This window comes from Fistularia commersonii, chromosome 12, assembly GCF_037954325.1.
Source record: "Fistularia commersonii isolate RoL2024-O1a breed Wild chromosome 12, RoL_Fcom_v1.0, whole genome shotgun sequence".
Classification (NCBI taxonomy): Eukaryota; Metazoa; Chordata; class Actinopteri; order Syngnathiformes; family Fistulariidae; genus Fistularia; species Fistularia commersonii.
In genome coordinates, this window is record NC_141295.1 from 13,146,068 (window position 1) to 13,162,073 (window position 16,006).

At 52.1% G+C, this 16,006-nt stretch overlaps 1 protein-coding gene across 3 annotated transcripts; it reads left to right on the forward strand.

Annotated features, from left to right (window-relative positions):
- The first annotated feature begins 892 nt into the window (after positions 1-892).
- Positions 893-11,589, forward strand: LOC147228884 (bromodomain-containing protein 4-like). 3 transcript variants are annotated; one of them, XM_086157186.1, is made up of 20 exons: positions 893-1,069; positions 1,687-1,927; positions 2,025-2,117; positions 2,965-3,102; positions 3,180-3,312; positions 3,626-3,954; positions 4,021-4,392; positions 4,484-4,612; positions 4,809-5,030; positions 5,200-5,435; positions 5,599-5,699; positions 5,787-6,044; positions 6,183-6,281; positions 6,361-6,759; positions 7,374-8,057; positions 8,484-8,581; positions 8,733-9,053; positions 9,137-9,327; positions 9,507-9,753; positions 9,957-11,589. In XM_086157186.1, exons 2-20 carry the CDS (start codon positions 1,799-1,801, stop codon positions 10,023-10,025), a joined length of 4,248 nt encoding a protein of 1,415 aa, XP_086013312.1. In that variant the 5' UTR covers positions 893-1,069; positions 1,687-1,798; the 3' UTR covers positions 10,026-11,589. The 3 variants fall into 3 exon arrangements, with proteins under 3 accessions (XP_086013312.1, XP_086013314.1, XP_086013313.1); XM_086157188.1 differs by lacking the exon at positions 893-1,069 and having other exon boundaries at positions 8,733-8,847; positions 8,920-9,053; positions 9,510-9,753; positions 9,957-11,549; XM_086157187.1 differs by lacking the exons at positions 893-1,069; positions 1,687-1,927; positions 2,025-2,117 and adding an exon at positions 2,642-2,798 and having other exon boundaries at positions 2,911-3,102.
- Positions 11,590-16,006: the final 4,417 nt, after the last annotated feature.

The window sequence follows — 16,006 nt, forward strand, 5'->3', positions numbered from 1 at the left end:
AGTTAATCGGTCAGTTGTTAACTAGGAAATATGCAAAAATAACCCCAAATAATAAAAGAAAAGAAAAAAATCCATGAAGAGTCATCAGCAACCAATGACGGGAAATTAGTCAGCAGCTGCAGGATATTAAATGTTGAAGATACATTATTTAAAGGACCAATTGAGATGGGGTTGTTTTAAAAAGCAGAATTTGATGCCTTGTGACAGAGACAAATTTACCATTGTTGTTATCCAACTTTAAAGGGCCATAAACTCAGATCCCGGGTTTCCAGTGTCATTGTGCCACTGGTTATGGTTTTTAATCCGAAACATTGCTTTGGAGTCCCCACATTTTCCCTGCGTGGTTCTCCAGGTTCCCCGGGTTCCCTGGGCTCCTCCCACAATCCAAAGACAACCAGCAGATTGGCCGGAGGCTCCAAATGGCGTGAATAGTCTGATGTCTCTATGTGATTGATAGGTGATTATCCAGGTTAAACCCCGCCTCTCTCGCAAAAGCAGCTGGGATTGGCTCTGCCCCCACACGTTAAGCAGTTGACACAATAAATGACTCAAATTGAGTTTGGGTTTTCCCCAAACAATGCTGGCAAAGACGCGGAGGCGTTTATTTTATTTTTTTTACACGTGTCTGAGATGACGTCCTGCCTTGAAAAACAGGCTTGGGAATATTACGGCTTGTATCTCTTGGTGGCATGCGGCCACATTTTCATAAGTGGTTCGGTCGTTTGACATTCACAAGGTTCACACCCTGGCGGTTGTCAGTTGGCTGATTTACCAGGATGTCTTGACCTCATCCGATGGGCCTTTGACTTCAAACTTGATTCCTTCTTTGGTTATCAGCATTGCGTTTTCTGCCCCGCACACTAAACGGTGCCTCCTTCTCTCCTTGCCTCCTAGGTGTTACTCGATGCACTCTATGCGCTTTTCAACCTCCTAACCCCTGCCCCGCCCGCCCCGCCCCGCCCCGCGCTGCCATCAGCCCGTCCGTTTAGCCACAGGAGAACGCTGCCTCGTCTGCTCGGCGATATGACCGCGCCACTGAACTGAGTCACGGCGGCACAGCAACAAACATGTAAGTCCTCTGGATAGTCTAGTTTTCAAGATAGTCTGAGGGCACACTGCACGACCATCACCGTGGTTACCGATGTTGAAAAGACTCTGAGAGCATTAACGACCGTTGACGTCACAGACCACGTGATTGGTCGACTGGATGCATCAAACTCGCCAGAGCAACAGTTTTTAGAGGGTAAACAAATATGGCCGACACCAGGTAGCTGTGCTAGCAACCACGACAGCCATCTGCTATCTCCGCCATTGTCGTAGTCCAGATTGTCTCCGTTGGCCCTCTCCTGCCTTCCCTATTCACCACTGTTGTTGACATTTCCGCTAACTCCTTTCATCTTCCGCCGCTACTTCCTGCAACCTGCCTCCTCTTTTTCACGGGAGATTGGCATGCCGACTAGCCATGCCCACTGCCCTTGACTAGCTCTGACAGGAGACCAACTGTGAATCGTGGGTAAAATGGTGCATGACGTCTTGTAGTTTGTCCCGGGTTATGCGCCGATGGTGATCCCGGGTCCATTTGAGGTTGTTGTAGTGACCTCCACGTCCTGGGGGGGTGCGCCATATGAGTCATGTACAGTTGTGGAAAGTGTAATGAGCCCTACATGCTTTTCCTGTGCCGCCCAGAGAGTCCAGCCAGGAGTGTAATGGCCTGAGGGGGGTCCCCCCGGTCCCACCTGCCCCCGTCAGGTCCAACCTGCCCAAACTGTGTGCTCAGCGACTGCAAAGCGCCTCTGCGATGGGAGACGGACTGGAGGCGGGCAGCAGCCAGAACCCTCCCTCGGCCCCGCAGCCGCTCCCCTTCAACCCCCCTGCCCCAGAAACATGGAGTGCCGCCAGGCCCAAGAGACAGACCAATCAGCTGCAGGTGGGGCCACGCGAGGAATATGTATTATAATATTATCTGGACTCTAGATTCAGCTGACTGGAGTTTAACATCTCTCCCCCCCCCCCCCTCCTCTCAGTACCTGCTCAAAGTCGTGCTGAAGACATTATGGAAACACCAGTTTGCATGGCCCTTCCAGGCTCCCGTTGATGCAGTCAAACTGGGCCTGCCTGTGAGTCTCTCTCTCTCTTTGTGTGTGTGTGTGTGTGTGTGTGTGTGTGTGTGTGTGTGTGTGTGTGTGCGTGTGCGTGTGCGTGTGTGGTCATCTCCGCCTGCCACAGCTCAGCAGAGATCTTTGTCGCCTGAGAGGGACCTGTAGTTGGTTTCTTTCCGTTGAATGGGGGTCAGATTAGCATCATGGCTAACAAATGAATGAATGAACGAATGAATTGCAGAGAAAAGCTCAGCAGATAAACTTTAGATGTTTTTGATGAGGCAAAAGGGTCACATAGGTCGACGCCTACAAGCATCAGAACCCCCCCGCCACTAAATATCCCCTAATGCAGATGTGTTGGAGAGGAAGCAGCCATGTACAACAGCGTCCTATGATTGGTTGAGGATCACAGACCCCACCTTCTCTCCTCTGAGTTCTGGCTGACAGGGTAAAGTCACCTGTTCATGTAGGTGTTAATGTAGGCATTGACGGCCCAAAGGACGTTTCTCCGTGTCCACATTTAGGGGGAACACTACAAATCCTACCTCATGGATGACTAGCAAAATAAGGTTACCTCTGATCAGATGGTTAATAGTTTGATCCCTGGTTTCTTGGGCGATGCACTGATGGTCCATTCAGCACCTTGCAAGCGCAGCTCTACCACCATCTGGGTGAATGTCATCCAGTGCAAAGCGCTGTGTAAGTTGCGCAGCCGCCATCTTGGACGGCCAGGTGGCGTCATGAGTCACGGAATGTAACCAATCATCCGTGTTGTCGGCGGAATGGTAGTTCAATAATGGCTTTGTTAAAGGTGGAGGCCAGTTGGTGGTTCTCCCAGTGTTCTCATGCCTCATCTCCACCCAAGGACTACTACAAGATCATCAAGAGCCCAATGGACATGGGCACCATCAAAAAGCGCCTGGAGAATAACTACTACTGGAACGCACAGGAGTGCATACAAGACTTCAGCACCATGTTCACCAACTGCTACATCTACAACAAGGTCAGTCGCCGGGTCACAACTGCGGCCCTGGTCGCCATGGAGAGCTGACGTGTGTGTGTGTGTGTCTGTGTGTGCAGTCTGGGGATGATATCGTGTTGATGGCGAAGGCCCTGGAGAAGCTCTTCCTCCAGAAAGTGGCAGAGATGCCCCAGGAGGAGTCGGAGATTGCTTTGGTGTCCAAGGGACGCCGCGGGGTCAGGCGGGACACCGGTAGGTTTGTTTGTTTATTTGATTGTTTACCATGATTTCTGGACTATTGAGCACACTTGACTATAAGACGCACTGGTGAGCTGATCGCTATCTTGGTCTTCTTCCTGCGCACTAATTGAATTGAAAAGCCTCAGAATTTTATGGTAATTTCACTGGTCCAATGTGAAGAGGGATCGTTTTTGAAGCCACAGTGGTCAAAGCGTGTGAAAAAAGTAGTGGCTTATGGTCCGGAATTTACAGTCATTCAGATTCTTTTTTCGAAGGAAAGAGCCTGCAGACGGCTTTAACGGGGGTTGACTCTCTTCCCCCCCAGGTCTGATCACCAAGTCGGACTCGGGACAGGACTCTTCGTCCCCCTCCACAACTCCCCACACCCGAGGTTTCTCCTCCCCTGCCACCCTTGCTCAGACTCACGCCTCGCCATCCCCACAGGGCCCCCCCATCCTGCCCCTGGCGCAGCCTCAGCCCCCACCCCGCGTGCCTCCCACCCCGACCCCCCACGCGCCCCAACTGGGACCCCCGTTCCCCCTCTCGGCCCCCGCTGTCCTGACTCAGGGCATGACCTCAGTGCTCCCCCCGGCCCCAGCACACCCGGGTCTCCACCCCACCCAGCTGCTGCAGAGCGCCCCCGCCCTCATCAAGGTGAGTGCTGCTGGAACACCACTGATTCAATCTCCCATCACCTCCTAAACTCTGGTGTTTCCATAGCAACGGAAGAGCCAGAAGAGGAAAGCGGACACCACCACGCCCACCGCTAATGACCAGCTCAGCGAGTCCTCCCCCATCTCTGTGGAGATGCGGCCACGCCGGGAGAGCAGCCGCCCGTCGAAGCAGCCCAAGAGAGACGCGTTGCAGCCGGACTCGCAGCACCACCCGGGCGGCGGCTTGGAGACGGGCGGCATGGCGACGCCCAAACGGCAGGAACAGCTGCACTCCTGCATGAGCATCGTCAAGGAGATGCTGTCCAAAAAGCACTTAGCCTATGCTTGGCCCTTCCACAAGCCTGTCGACGCCAAGTCCCTGGGCCTTCACGACTACCATGACATCATTAAGCACCCCATGGACCTTAGCACCGTCAAGGTGGCGCTGCCGAGCTGCCCCTCACGTTTTTTATTGTTGTTTTTTTCCCCTGTAAGCCACCTAAACGCCCGCTATTGTGCTTCTCCCACAGAAAAAGCTGGACAACCGGCAGTACCGAGACGCCCAGGAGTTCGCCGCCGACGTGCGGTTGATGTTCTCCAACTGCTACAAGTACAACCCTCCGAACCACGACGTTGTCGCCATGGCGCAGAAGCTACAGGTGAGTCTTGACACTAACTCTAAATGTGCCCTTCGAGGGTTTCCACAACCCTCTGTTTAGGATATATACACACCTGTCTTTGGATTTGCCATTATCTTAGCATAGTGAGTCACACACCACAATACACGTGTTTCCTGGTCACTACGAGATACGGTTATGTGGTAGACCTTGACCATTGCACCCTCCGGCCCGGCAGGATGTGTTCGAGATGCGCTTCGCCAAAATGCCCGACGAGCCCGAGGAGGCGGCGCCTGTCCCCACCCCATCGTCGGCCCTCCACCCCGCCCCCTCCACTCGGCAAGCCCCGCCTCCTTCCGTCGTCTCGGAGGACGACAGCTCGAGCTCCTCCGAGTCAGAGTCGTCGGCGGCCGACTCGGAACACGAGCGGCAGCAGCGGCTGGCTGAGTTACAGGAACAGGTTAGAGGATGGCAAATGAAGGGGGAGGGGGGCTTTTGAGACATGACAGGTGGGTGGGCCTCGCAGAGCAGCTCCGCCGAGCATGGGCGGCGTTCGGGGGCCCCTAAGACAGTAACGTTATGTCTCTACGTTGCGTGCTTGTGTGCTGTCGTTTGTACGCGTCCCGCAGCTCAAGGCCGTGCACGAGCAGCTGGCGGCGCTTTCCCAGCCACAGGCCAGCAAGCCCAAGAAGAAAGAGCGGGAGAAGAAGGAGAAGAAGAAAGAGAAGCACAAGAAGAAGCAGGGGCCGGAGGAGCCCATTGAGGTACCGCCGCCACCACTGCCCAACGCCCTGCTGCAGAACTCCAAGAAGATGAAGAGCAGCAAGGAGCAGATCATGGTCAAGAAGGAGCGGAAGAAGCCCAGGTAGGCGGCCGTTTACATTCCTCGGAGGTTAATTAGTTCTTCTGTTTGCAGTCGTGTTCAGCTCCTTCCTGCAAACAATGTATTTTCCTCATATTGTGAGCTGTGAGTTGTAGGAGCTAACGTTAGCACCTCTGCTAATGCTGTGGCTTTCTCCAAAAAACAGCAAGAAGGAAGGAGGTAAAAGCAGCCGCCCGTTGCCGCCCCCTCAGATTGGGCCCACGCCGCTAGTCCCCTCCGCCTCTCTGGAAGCAGAAGACGACCTGGGTATGGATCATTGGTCTGTAGGCGGGGGGTTCATGTAACAAAACCGCCCGCTCTTTCCAACCCGCCGCCCCCTCTCTCTGTCCTCAGACCTGTTTGGGGGCGTGTCCGCAGACCGGGGGAAGCCCATGACGTACGAGGAGAAGCGCCAGCTCAGCCTCGACATCAACAAGCTGCCCGGCGACAAGCTGGGCCGCGTCGTGCACATCATCCAGACACGCGAGCCATCGCTTAAGAACTCCAACCCGGACGAGATTGAGATCGACTTCGAGACGCTGAAGCCCTCCACGCTCCGGGAGCTGGAGAAGTACGTCTCCAGCTGCCTCAGGAAGAAGAAGAAGCCGTCAGGTGGGCCACAGATCCAGACCGAATGACTCATTCGAACGTGAAACAGCATGGCTGAAATGTCCAATCGTTTTAGAATAGCACGTTAAAGATAAGGCTAAAGTTTCTGACAGTAGCGTGTGTTTGTGTGCGTCCATGCAGCAGAGAAGCCCCTGGAAATGACAAATGTGACAAAGATGAAGACCGGCTCCTCATCTTCGGGCAGCAGCGACTCCTCTGACAGTGAAGACTCTGAGAATGGTGAGACAAGGCGATAGAGGCGGAGTTGTTCTCAGACTTCTTGGTGGATCAATTCAACCATCTCCCCGTGTCTCCTCAGGGCTGGTCCCCAAGCAGCAGAAGATCTCGTCCATCAAGGACTCCAAGAGGCCCCATCAGCAGCCCCATGCTGGCGGCGCCGGCCCGGTTGCCCCCCAGCTCCAGCCCCAGGCGCAGCCTCACGTGGTCCAGTCCAAGCCGCCGTTCGTCCCGCCCCCGCCCGTGCCCGTCTCGGTCCCGCCCCTGGAGCCCTCCCAGCTGCTGGGCCCCGGCTTCGACCCCTTGGCCCACTTCATGAACCCACACCTGACGCCGCAGAACCCGGAGCCTGGCCCGGCCCTGGCCGCCGCTGCCGGCCCCCCCCTCTCCTCCATCCTCCTGGGCTCAAACACCGCCTCAGGCCAGACGCCCACCGAGACGCACCCCTTCCTCAACCAGCATCCCATCATACCCTCGCCAGGTAGGTTGACCTGTCTAGAGAAAATACCTTCAACATCTGTACACTGGAACCTTGGTACAAGTGCATTGACCTTATCGAGTTTTCCGAGATACGAGCCGTCGCTCAGTGTTTTTTCGCTTTGCGACCAGTTAGGAGCGAGCAGGATTAGTATTTGACACACCACCGCCACCCGGGAAAGCATGTGGACTCGTCCATGAAGAGATGCAGGACTTTTTGTCGGTGAGATACCGTGATGGAGAGCATCATCTGTGAGAAGGCAGGAGACATTTAAGGGGATTTGGTGTGCAGCGGACGGCAGGAACGCCAATGGACGAGGCGTCGGAAGTGTCATTCAAAGCTGATCGGGGACAAAGAGGAGCGATGTTCTCTCCGTCAAAGTTTACATGTTACATTTCATTTATAAAGACATTTTAAAGATACATTTTTCGTCACAAAACCATAGGGCTGGAATGGATTAGTAGCGTTTCAGTTCATTCGACAGGGGAAATGTAATTTGTTATACGAGCGAATCGAGTTAGGAGATCGGTCACGGAACCATTTACAATCTTGAGTCAGGAAATTACTGTAAATGATTATTTTACTACTTATCCAACCCGCTGGCTTTGTCTCCTCAGCGATCCACAACGCGCTTCCCCAGCAGCCGTCGAGGCCGAGTAACCACGCCGCCCCGCTCCCCCCAAAGAACTCGCAGCCACCGCCACCGCCACCAGCCCCCCTCCCCGTCCTGCCCCCGCCATCCCCCGAGCTCCAGCCCTCGCTCCCGCTCACCCTGCCGCCGCCAGTGCCCCGCCCCCGTGTCCCCTCGCCCCCGTCACACGGAATCCTGGGCACGCTCTCGGCACAACCCCCCCAAGCGCTTCTGGAGGACGACGAGGAGCCGGCGCCCGCCAGCTCGGACACCACACCGCTCAGCCAAGTCCAGACCTTCCTGCAGTCGCTACAAACTCGGACCTCGGTGCAGCCGCTGACGCTGCACGCCCACTCACCTGTGCAAGCTGCCGCGGAGCTGGTGGCACCCATACTGGCCCAGGCCTCCATGACGTCCGCCCCGGTTCTGACGCAGCGGCACGCCGCCGGCCCCACGCACATCCTGCAGCCGCCGCCGCCGCCGCCACCGCAGCAACAGCAGCCTTTCCCGCACGCGCTCACCTCGCCGCCACTGGCGCTGGTACCACCTCCACAGCAGCAGCAAAAGGGGGCCGTGCTGCAGCAGAAGGTGCAGCAGCTGCAGCTGCAGCAGCACCAGCAGCAGCAACAGCAACCCTCGCCGCGCGCTAAGGCCGAGCCCTTCTCCACAGGTTCGACGCACAAAACACCAAGGTCGCCTGACGCACAAGTCGGGAGGAAACACAAACAAGCCTCTCCCTCTGTCACTGCCATATACACATATTCATGATTTATTAGTTACACTGCGATATTTTTACCAGCAGGCTAACACCAGTCGGTTAATATCCTCGAAGGAAGTCCAGGCCTCCTAGCTTTTATGTTTTCTTGTTTTTGATTGGGTCTTTAAATGTTTATTGTTTCCTCTGAAAAAAATTAAACCAGCCTTCACATGTCAGGGGGGTTCTGAATGGTTAAGTCCAGTATCCATGCAAACGGCACGAGCTCTAAAGAATACCCAATAACCACCGGCCACAGACAAAGCTAGTTGATGTTTGCGTCAAAGTACAGATGCTGCTGTGGGGTCAAAGGTCATGGAGTAACTGTCGTTGGCTCCCCAGGTTGCCTGCGTGAGAGTCCCTCCCCCCTGATGATGCACTCGCCGCAGATGCCTCAGTTCCACGCGGCAGGACAGTCGCCCCCACAGATCAAGAAACACGTCAGTTGTGTGTGTGTGTGTGTGTGTGTATGTGTATGTGTGTGTGTGGGGGGGGTGGGTGTGGGTGTGTGTGTTCGTGTTCTGGGGTTTGCAGGTTGAATATGAATTCTGAATTCTACACACACATGTATTAATGCTTGTGTGTCTGAAGGACCAGAGGTCCAACATGGTGGGGGTGAAGGAGGAGAAGCTTTCGCCCGTGCTACCCCCCTCGCCCTTCAGCCCCAGCCTGCGACACGATGCGCACAAGCCCGACAGCAAACACAGTGAGTATCTGGGTCGGCCACCGGGTGGCGCTGCATCTGATTCACGTTTGATGGGTCTCCCTCCTCCCGCAGGGTTAGATCTGAAGCCATTGGACGGTCCTCGTCCTGGGCCCCGCCTCCCGGAGCCCCCGGTGCCCCCCTGCTCACAGCCAGACAGCAAGATCAAGCAAGAGCCCAAAACCCCCATTGCCCCCAAGAAGACACCGGTTGGTAATCACACACAAACACACACCCCTCACACACGCAGCTTCCTCTGACATCCCCCCCACCATCTCCCCCCTCCCTGCAGGATGTGAAGTTAAAGAACATGGGCTCGTGGGCCAGCCTGGCACAGCGCTCCCAGTCCACGCCGGCGTCCTCCGTCCGCTCCTCAAGCGACAGCTTTGAGCAGTTCCGACGGGCAGCACGCGAGAAGGAGGAGCGGGAGCGGCAGCTGAAGGCGCAGGCAGAGCAGGCGCGCAGAGAGCAGGAGAAGCTACGGTGGGTGATTGACAGTCGGCGCAGTAACTGCCCCCGGGGTGTTTGCCGTTGGAGTAATTTGCTTTGAAATTATGGCATGTGTGTTTCAAAGCCAGTGAGCCGTCTGTGATTGTGCGGAGAAAGTCTTAGCCTAGTTCAGTGGTTCTGACGGCCCGCCTCCCATCTACCTCTCTGTTCAGTAGCCGAGACGACGAGGACACCATGGAGCAGGCCCGCCGCGCACAAGAGGACGCCCGCCGGCGCCAGGAGCAACAGTCGCCGCTCGCCCCCACGCCGCCGGCCTCCACGCCGCCCACCCACTCCCCGCAGGCCCCGCCCAGCCAGCCCCCGGCCCCACCCCCAGCCTCCTCCGCTGCGCAGAACGCCCTCGACCAGCAGAGGGAGATGGCGCGCCGCCGCGAGCAGGAACGGCGCCACAGGGAGGCGGTGAGGAAATATTGCGTTGCGATAATAGTCATTAAAGAAATTTTCAGTATTTGTTATTTAATTAACTAAAACATAATTTTTTTTTTCACCATAATGCAGCTGTATTTTTATCATGATGTATCAATTATCTACCAAAATATGATTTAATATATTTATACGAAATGAACGCTATGATCTTGAGCTGTCGACGTTTTCCTCCGCAGATGGCCGACACCATCGACATCAACTTCCAGAGCGACCTCATGGCCATCTTTGAGGAGAACCTGTTCTGAGATGCATCTCCGGGTGGGGGAGTTTGATGGGTGGGTGAGGTTAATTAGGGTGGGGGGGATGCGGGAAAAGGACCTGTAAACACACGCACACATACACACACACACACACACCACACACACACACACACACACACACATACACACAGAAAGCTCTGATACACACAGCCGCTGCTTGCCCCGGTCGCTGTCCTTCCTCTCTGTCATGTGAATAGGGGAGGGTTTGATTGACAGCCGTGCCCCCCCCCCCTTGCCCCCCACCTCTGATGCCCAGGGGTCCGGCTTGCTGTTTTGTTTTTTTTTCTCCTTTTCCTCCCTTTTTTTCTTTCTTTTTTTTCATTTGAAAGAAGGCGGGATGTGAGCGCCAATCATCCAAACTCCAGGTGTAAAACGCGCAGTGTGGAAGCGAGGGGAGGAGGCGGGGCTTGGAACGAACCAATCACATGCCGGTACATCCCCTCGTCACCTCTCACACACACACACACACACACACACACACACACACACACTTTGCGACAACGCCCTTTTTGCCGGAGAGGCATGGCAGTAAGTCCCCTTTGCCTTAGCACTCTGGCCTGTAACCGTGGCGACCACCCTGCAGATTATACATATTATATATAAACAGATACGTGAATATATATTATATAATGAGGAGAAGCCAGATGCGGGAGAAGCCGTGAGGGAGCGGGGCCGGCGGTAGGGGGCGGGGCCTCGGAGCTCCGGGTGATTTTGTAGAACTTTACTGTAAAGAAGAAAAAAAAGAAACAAAAAAACTTTTTTATGATTCTACGGAGGAGGGCAGTTCTGTCGTTCCTCTTCCCTCCTTTCCTTTTCTCCTGACCCAGACCCGCCTGCCGGCGCTCAACCATCCCTCGCTTCCTCCTCATCCTCTTCATCTTTTCTACATGTTTAAAAAAACAGCATCTCCTGTGTTTTGTTTTTTTTAATCGCTATTTAATTTTAAAATCACGTGAATCGCACCCTCTCCTCCACCCCTCTATTTTTTTTTTTTTTAAAGCCCTCCATCACCACCCTCCTCCATGCTCCCATGTTCTTCCTCTCCACCTCGCTTCGTCGGCTCTCGCTCGCCATCCTGTCTCTTTTATAGGTTTTTCTTGCAGGGGGGTGGGGTTGGAAAGGTGTTTCCGTGGTGACGGGTGGGTGGGGGGGCCTCTTTTCTCTTCTCTCCTTCCTTCCTTTCCCTCCCTTCCCTTCCTTTCTCTCCTTGCTTAGATCACCCTGAGGACCCGTGAGTGTTTTTAAAAAAAATCTATAATCATGTTTTTTTTTAAATGTCTCATTGATTTTCTCTCGCTCTTATTTTTTTTTTCTCTTTTCATATTTGAATGATTTCTCTTCTTCTACTTCTTCTTCTTCTTCTTCTTCTCCTCTTCCCTGATTTATTCTATCCAGACCAGCCATGTCGGTATGTTGATGAGGCATTGAGGTCAATAGATTCACCTTGTTCAGATTATGGAGGAAGATGTCTGTTGTTTTTTTTTTTTTTGTTTTTTTGTTTTTTTTTTTTAAGAAAAAGTATTAAAATAATATTTTAAAAAAAACAAAACTTCACTTCCTGTCGGTGATATGTTTGTCTCCGCCCCCTGTTGAAGATATACTGCGGAGAAATCCTGCGCACATCAGTGTGGGTGGCTGAGGTGATGATTAGTAGTGCTAACATGCTAATAGCTAAAACAATACAATATTAGCTTCAATATACATAAAAGAAATAATGGGTGCTGAGCAAGACCCCGCAGTGGATCAAGCCATGCCCCTTTTGCATACTGCCCGAGAGCCCAGGTTCTCAGGAGAAGATTCGTGGTTCCTATCAGATAGGACAGAAGGAAGGAGAGAGGTGCATCATGGGATGCATGGGGTGCATCATGGGATGCCCCTCAACAGGGTCAGCCTATGGCAGCATGACAAGGGGCTAGGCTAATACTAATTGTAAGCTTTGTCTGAAAGGAAGGCTTGAGGCCTGTTATCAGCGAGAAAGATTCCCGCCGCCGCAGATGGAGATCAGGAGGTGCCCTCAATGAGCCCAGGGACCAGAACAAGAACGTGACCAAGTGTTGAAGTTCTTAGAACCTGCAGGTGGAACCGGCTGTGAAGAGCAGGCGCTCCAGTCCAGAACCCTCAGAGAAGATCTCCGTCGCAAAGGATGAGGGTTTGAATAGGAGTTGGCCTTCAACCTTATCACCTCAAAACATAACCTTTAAGATGTGAGCACATGTGTTTTAAACCAAACAACCTTGATTTGATCATGGATTATATGAGATTTGACGGGATTAGATACTGAAACTTGAACATACCACTAGAACAACCAACGTGTAACCACTGACCCACTTTCTTCATCATCCTCACACACACACACACCTCAGCCCTCATGACTCAGTCTGCCGCCTGGTTGCTTTTCGTTTTTTGAACTATTGACACAAAGGAAAAAGGAAACATCACACATTGTCAGGAGTTTGTAGAAGAAGTATGTCTGTGGAGGAGGAGCAAGGTAGAGGTCTAAAACTCACTATAAACAAATCCATCTATATCCATCCCTGTGTGTGAGAGAGACAGTGGACCAGGGTGGGCCTCCAGAGCCACCAGAGAGGATGTTGTGGCCAAGACTAGTTGAAACCAGACCTGCAGGAAGAAATCTCACTCAAACACACACACACACACACACACACACACACACACACATTCCAATGTCACACATGTTTAAAAAGCGTGTTGGGACACAAGCCTTGATTTCAAACACACACATGTAGCGGGGCAGAAGCCAATGTGAGGAGCAGTTCTCATCCTTAGATTACTGGAGACCGGAGGTTCTCTTTCACCCTTAATCTAATGTACGGCACCGCCCCAGATTACCCCCCCACACACACACACACACACACATGCACGTTTCAAATTACAGGCGTGGTTTTTGGAGGTGGGACAGCTGGATGCATACACAGGAAGAAGGTTCATCCTGCAGGAAATGGTCAAATCGGAACCGGCTTATCCATCACGCGTGGCTCAGAGTTATGAAGTGGTTGCTTACATAGATAACCCTGCAGCCATGGAAACCGTGCTCCACCCGTGGATGAGATTCTGAGACACCAGTTTAAAGAGGTAGCAATGGCAGGGGCAGGTCGTAGAAGCGGGATACACACCCCTGGACGTGGTAGCATTCCTACAGGCGTGTCGGTGCACGAGAACCCTCGCCAGCGTTGCAGCTGTTGAGTTTTAATCGCACACCTGGAGGCCGGAGGTTACCACGTCAACGGACAATGACCTCGCATTTTATCGGTGGGAAATCTGGATGGAAAAATGCTTCTTTTCTGTCTAGGGAACTGGCAACCACTGGCAACCCCCCCCCCCCCCCAGTTAATACATACACACACACACACACACACACACAGATACACTTCTTCTCCTTTCGGCTTTTCCCTTCATGGGTTGCCACAGCGAATCACCCTTCTCAGTCTAACCCTATTCTCTGTGTCCTCCTCTCACACCAACTACCTTCGTATCCTCTCTCACTACGTCCATAAATCTTCTCCTTGGTCTTCCTCGAGACCTCCTGCTTGGCAGCTCCAATTCCAGCATTCGTCTACCAATATATTCACAATCCCTCCTCTGTACATGACCCAACCGTCTCAGTCTGGCTTCTCTGACCTTCTCTCCAAAACATCTAACGTGTTGTTCCTCTGATAGACTCATTTCTGATCCTCTCCATCCTGCTCACTCCCGAACAAAACTTTAGCATCTTCATCTCTGCGACCTCGAGCTCTGCCTCCCGTCTTTTGGTCATTGTAACTGTTTCTAGTCCATACAGCATTGCTGGTCTCACCACTGTCTTGTACACCTTTCCTTTCATTCTGGCCAATAGTCCTCTATCTCTTTGTACCTCTGACACTTCTCTCCATCCATTCCAACCTGCTGGAACCCGTCTCTTCACCTCTTTTCCACACTCTCCATTGCTCTGGACTGTTTACCACAAGTACCTGAAATCCTCCAACTTCCTGATCTCCACTCCCTGTAGCCTCACTGTTCCATCTGAGCTATCCTTTATCCGTCAGACCCATTGTACATTCTTTCCATCTTTATCACTCTGTTTCGCCAACCTGTATAGATCATTCTCTCCCTCCTTACTGTCCAACAGTGCATACAAGTCATCGTACGCTCGTTGTTTTGCCTTTGTGGTTGTTTTGCCTGTCTTTACCCTAACGTTGCATCTCCCTGTACAAACCACCATTCTATGCTGTCTGGATACACTCTCACCTACAACTACTTTGCAGTCACTGATCTCTTTCAGGTTACCTCATCTACACAAGATGTAGTCTACCTGCGTGCTCCTACCTCTGCTCTTATAAGTTACCCTATGTTCCTGTCTTTTCTGGAAAAAAGTGCTCACTACAGCCATTTCCATCCTTTTTGCAAAATCTACCACCATCTGTCCCTCTGCGTTCCTATCCTGTATACCAAATCTGCATCCCATCACTTCTTCATCCCCTCTATGGCCTGCACCAACATGCTCATTGAAGTTTTCAACAATTATCACTCTCTCATACCACTGTTCTGCATCACATCATCGAGCTCATTCCAGAACTTCTCCTTCTCCTCTAACTTACATCCCACCTGCAGGGCATAGCCACTAACAACATAGAGCATCACACCTTTCCATTTCAGACTCATAAGCCTATCTGACATTCTTTTCACCTCCAGAACATTCCTAACAAACTCCTCCTTCAAGATAACTCCTACTCCATTTCTCTTCTTGTCAATACCATGATAGTACAACTTAAAGCCTGCTTATAAGCTTCTAGCCTTACTACCTTTCTACCTGGTTATTAGGACAAACAGTTCATCCACTTTCCTTCTGTGCATCATGTCAACCAACTCTCTACCTTTTTCCTGTCATAGTTACAATATTCAAAGTCCCTACTCTCAGTCCCAGACTCTTGCCTTTCCTCTTGTGATGTCATCGCTTGAAAAGAAAAAGTGTGTGTGTGTGTGTGTTCGTGTATGTGTTTGTGTGTTTGTGTGTGTGTGTGTGTGTGTGTATGTGTGTGTGTGTTTGTGTGTTTGTGTGCTTCGAACGCACAGGAACATGTAGCAGCTGCATGCAGCACACCACTAACTTCCTGTGTGCTTGAGCAAGAAGTCATCATGCAAACGCTGTTACGAGCAGCGGCGGAGGTGGTGGTGGGAGGGTGGAAATTGGTGATGGGGGCAATTAGTGGGACATCAAGGCTCCAACCAGATCAGCTCCAGATGTCAATAAGTGACTCCTCATGTGCTCATTCGTGCACGAAGACACTCTTGAGTGTAGCCGTTGCACAACACCGCACAAACATGATACATCTTTGCAGATTCTTCTGCACTCGCATCAGCATTTCATGGCTGCCGCTTCTGGCGCCGTCTCCGCAACCTCCTCCTCTTCCTGTTTGTCTGGTTTCATTGTCAGGGTTTCCATTTCACCTGTGGTGACTGAAGGCAGGGAGCCTCTGAGAGCAACGCACCAGCCCATAATTAGATTGAAGATGTGCATTTGGGTGACACAATTGCAGACTTGAATATCAGATGGCGTGTGCGTTGGTCTTGTGTGATTATTTCATTCGAATTTATGTGTATCCAGTTTCTACATGAGTACATCCGGGCTGTATTTGCATGTATCTGATTTGGATTTACGTGTATTCTGTGTGTATTCTCTATCGCACTCTCTCTCTCTCTCTCTCTACACCAAGTGGTCGAGGCAGAATGCTGGCCACCTTGAGGTTGGATCAGGTATTCTGTTAGAATTAGCTTTTCTTATTCAGGGCCAGCGTGTTTGCATGTTGTATTTGTTATTTGAATGTATTTTGATTGTATTTTTTGTATCACATTTGTATTTGCATGTATTCTATTTGTATGTGTTCTGTTTATATTTGTGTTTTTTTGTTTCTTTCCCGACCAGGCACAGGGCTACTACTGAGGATCTAACAGTCGGATGTAACTGTCAC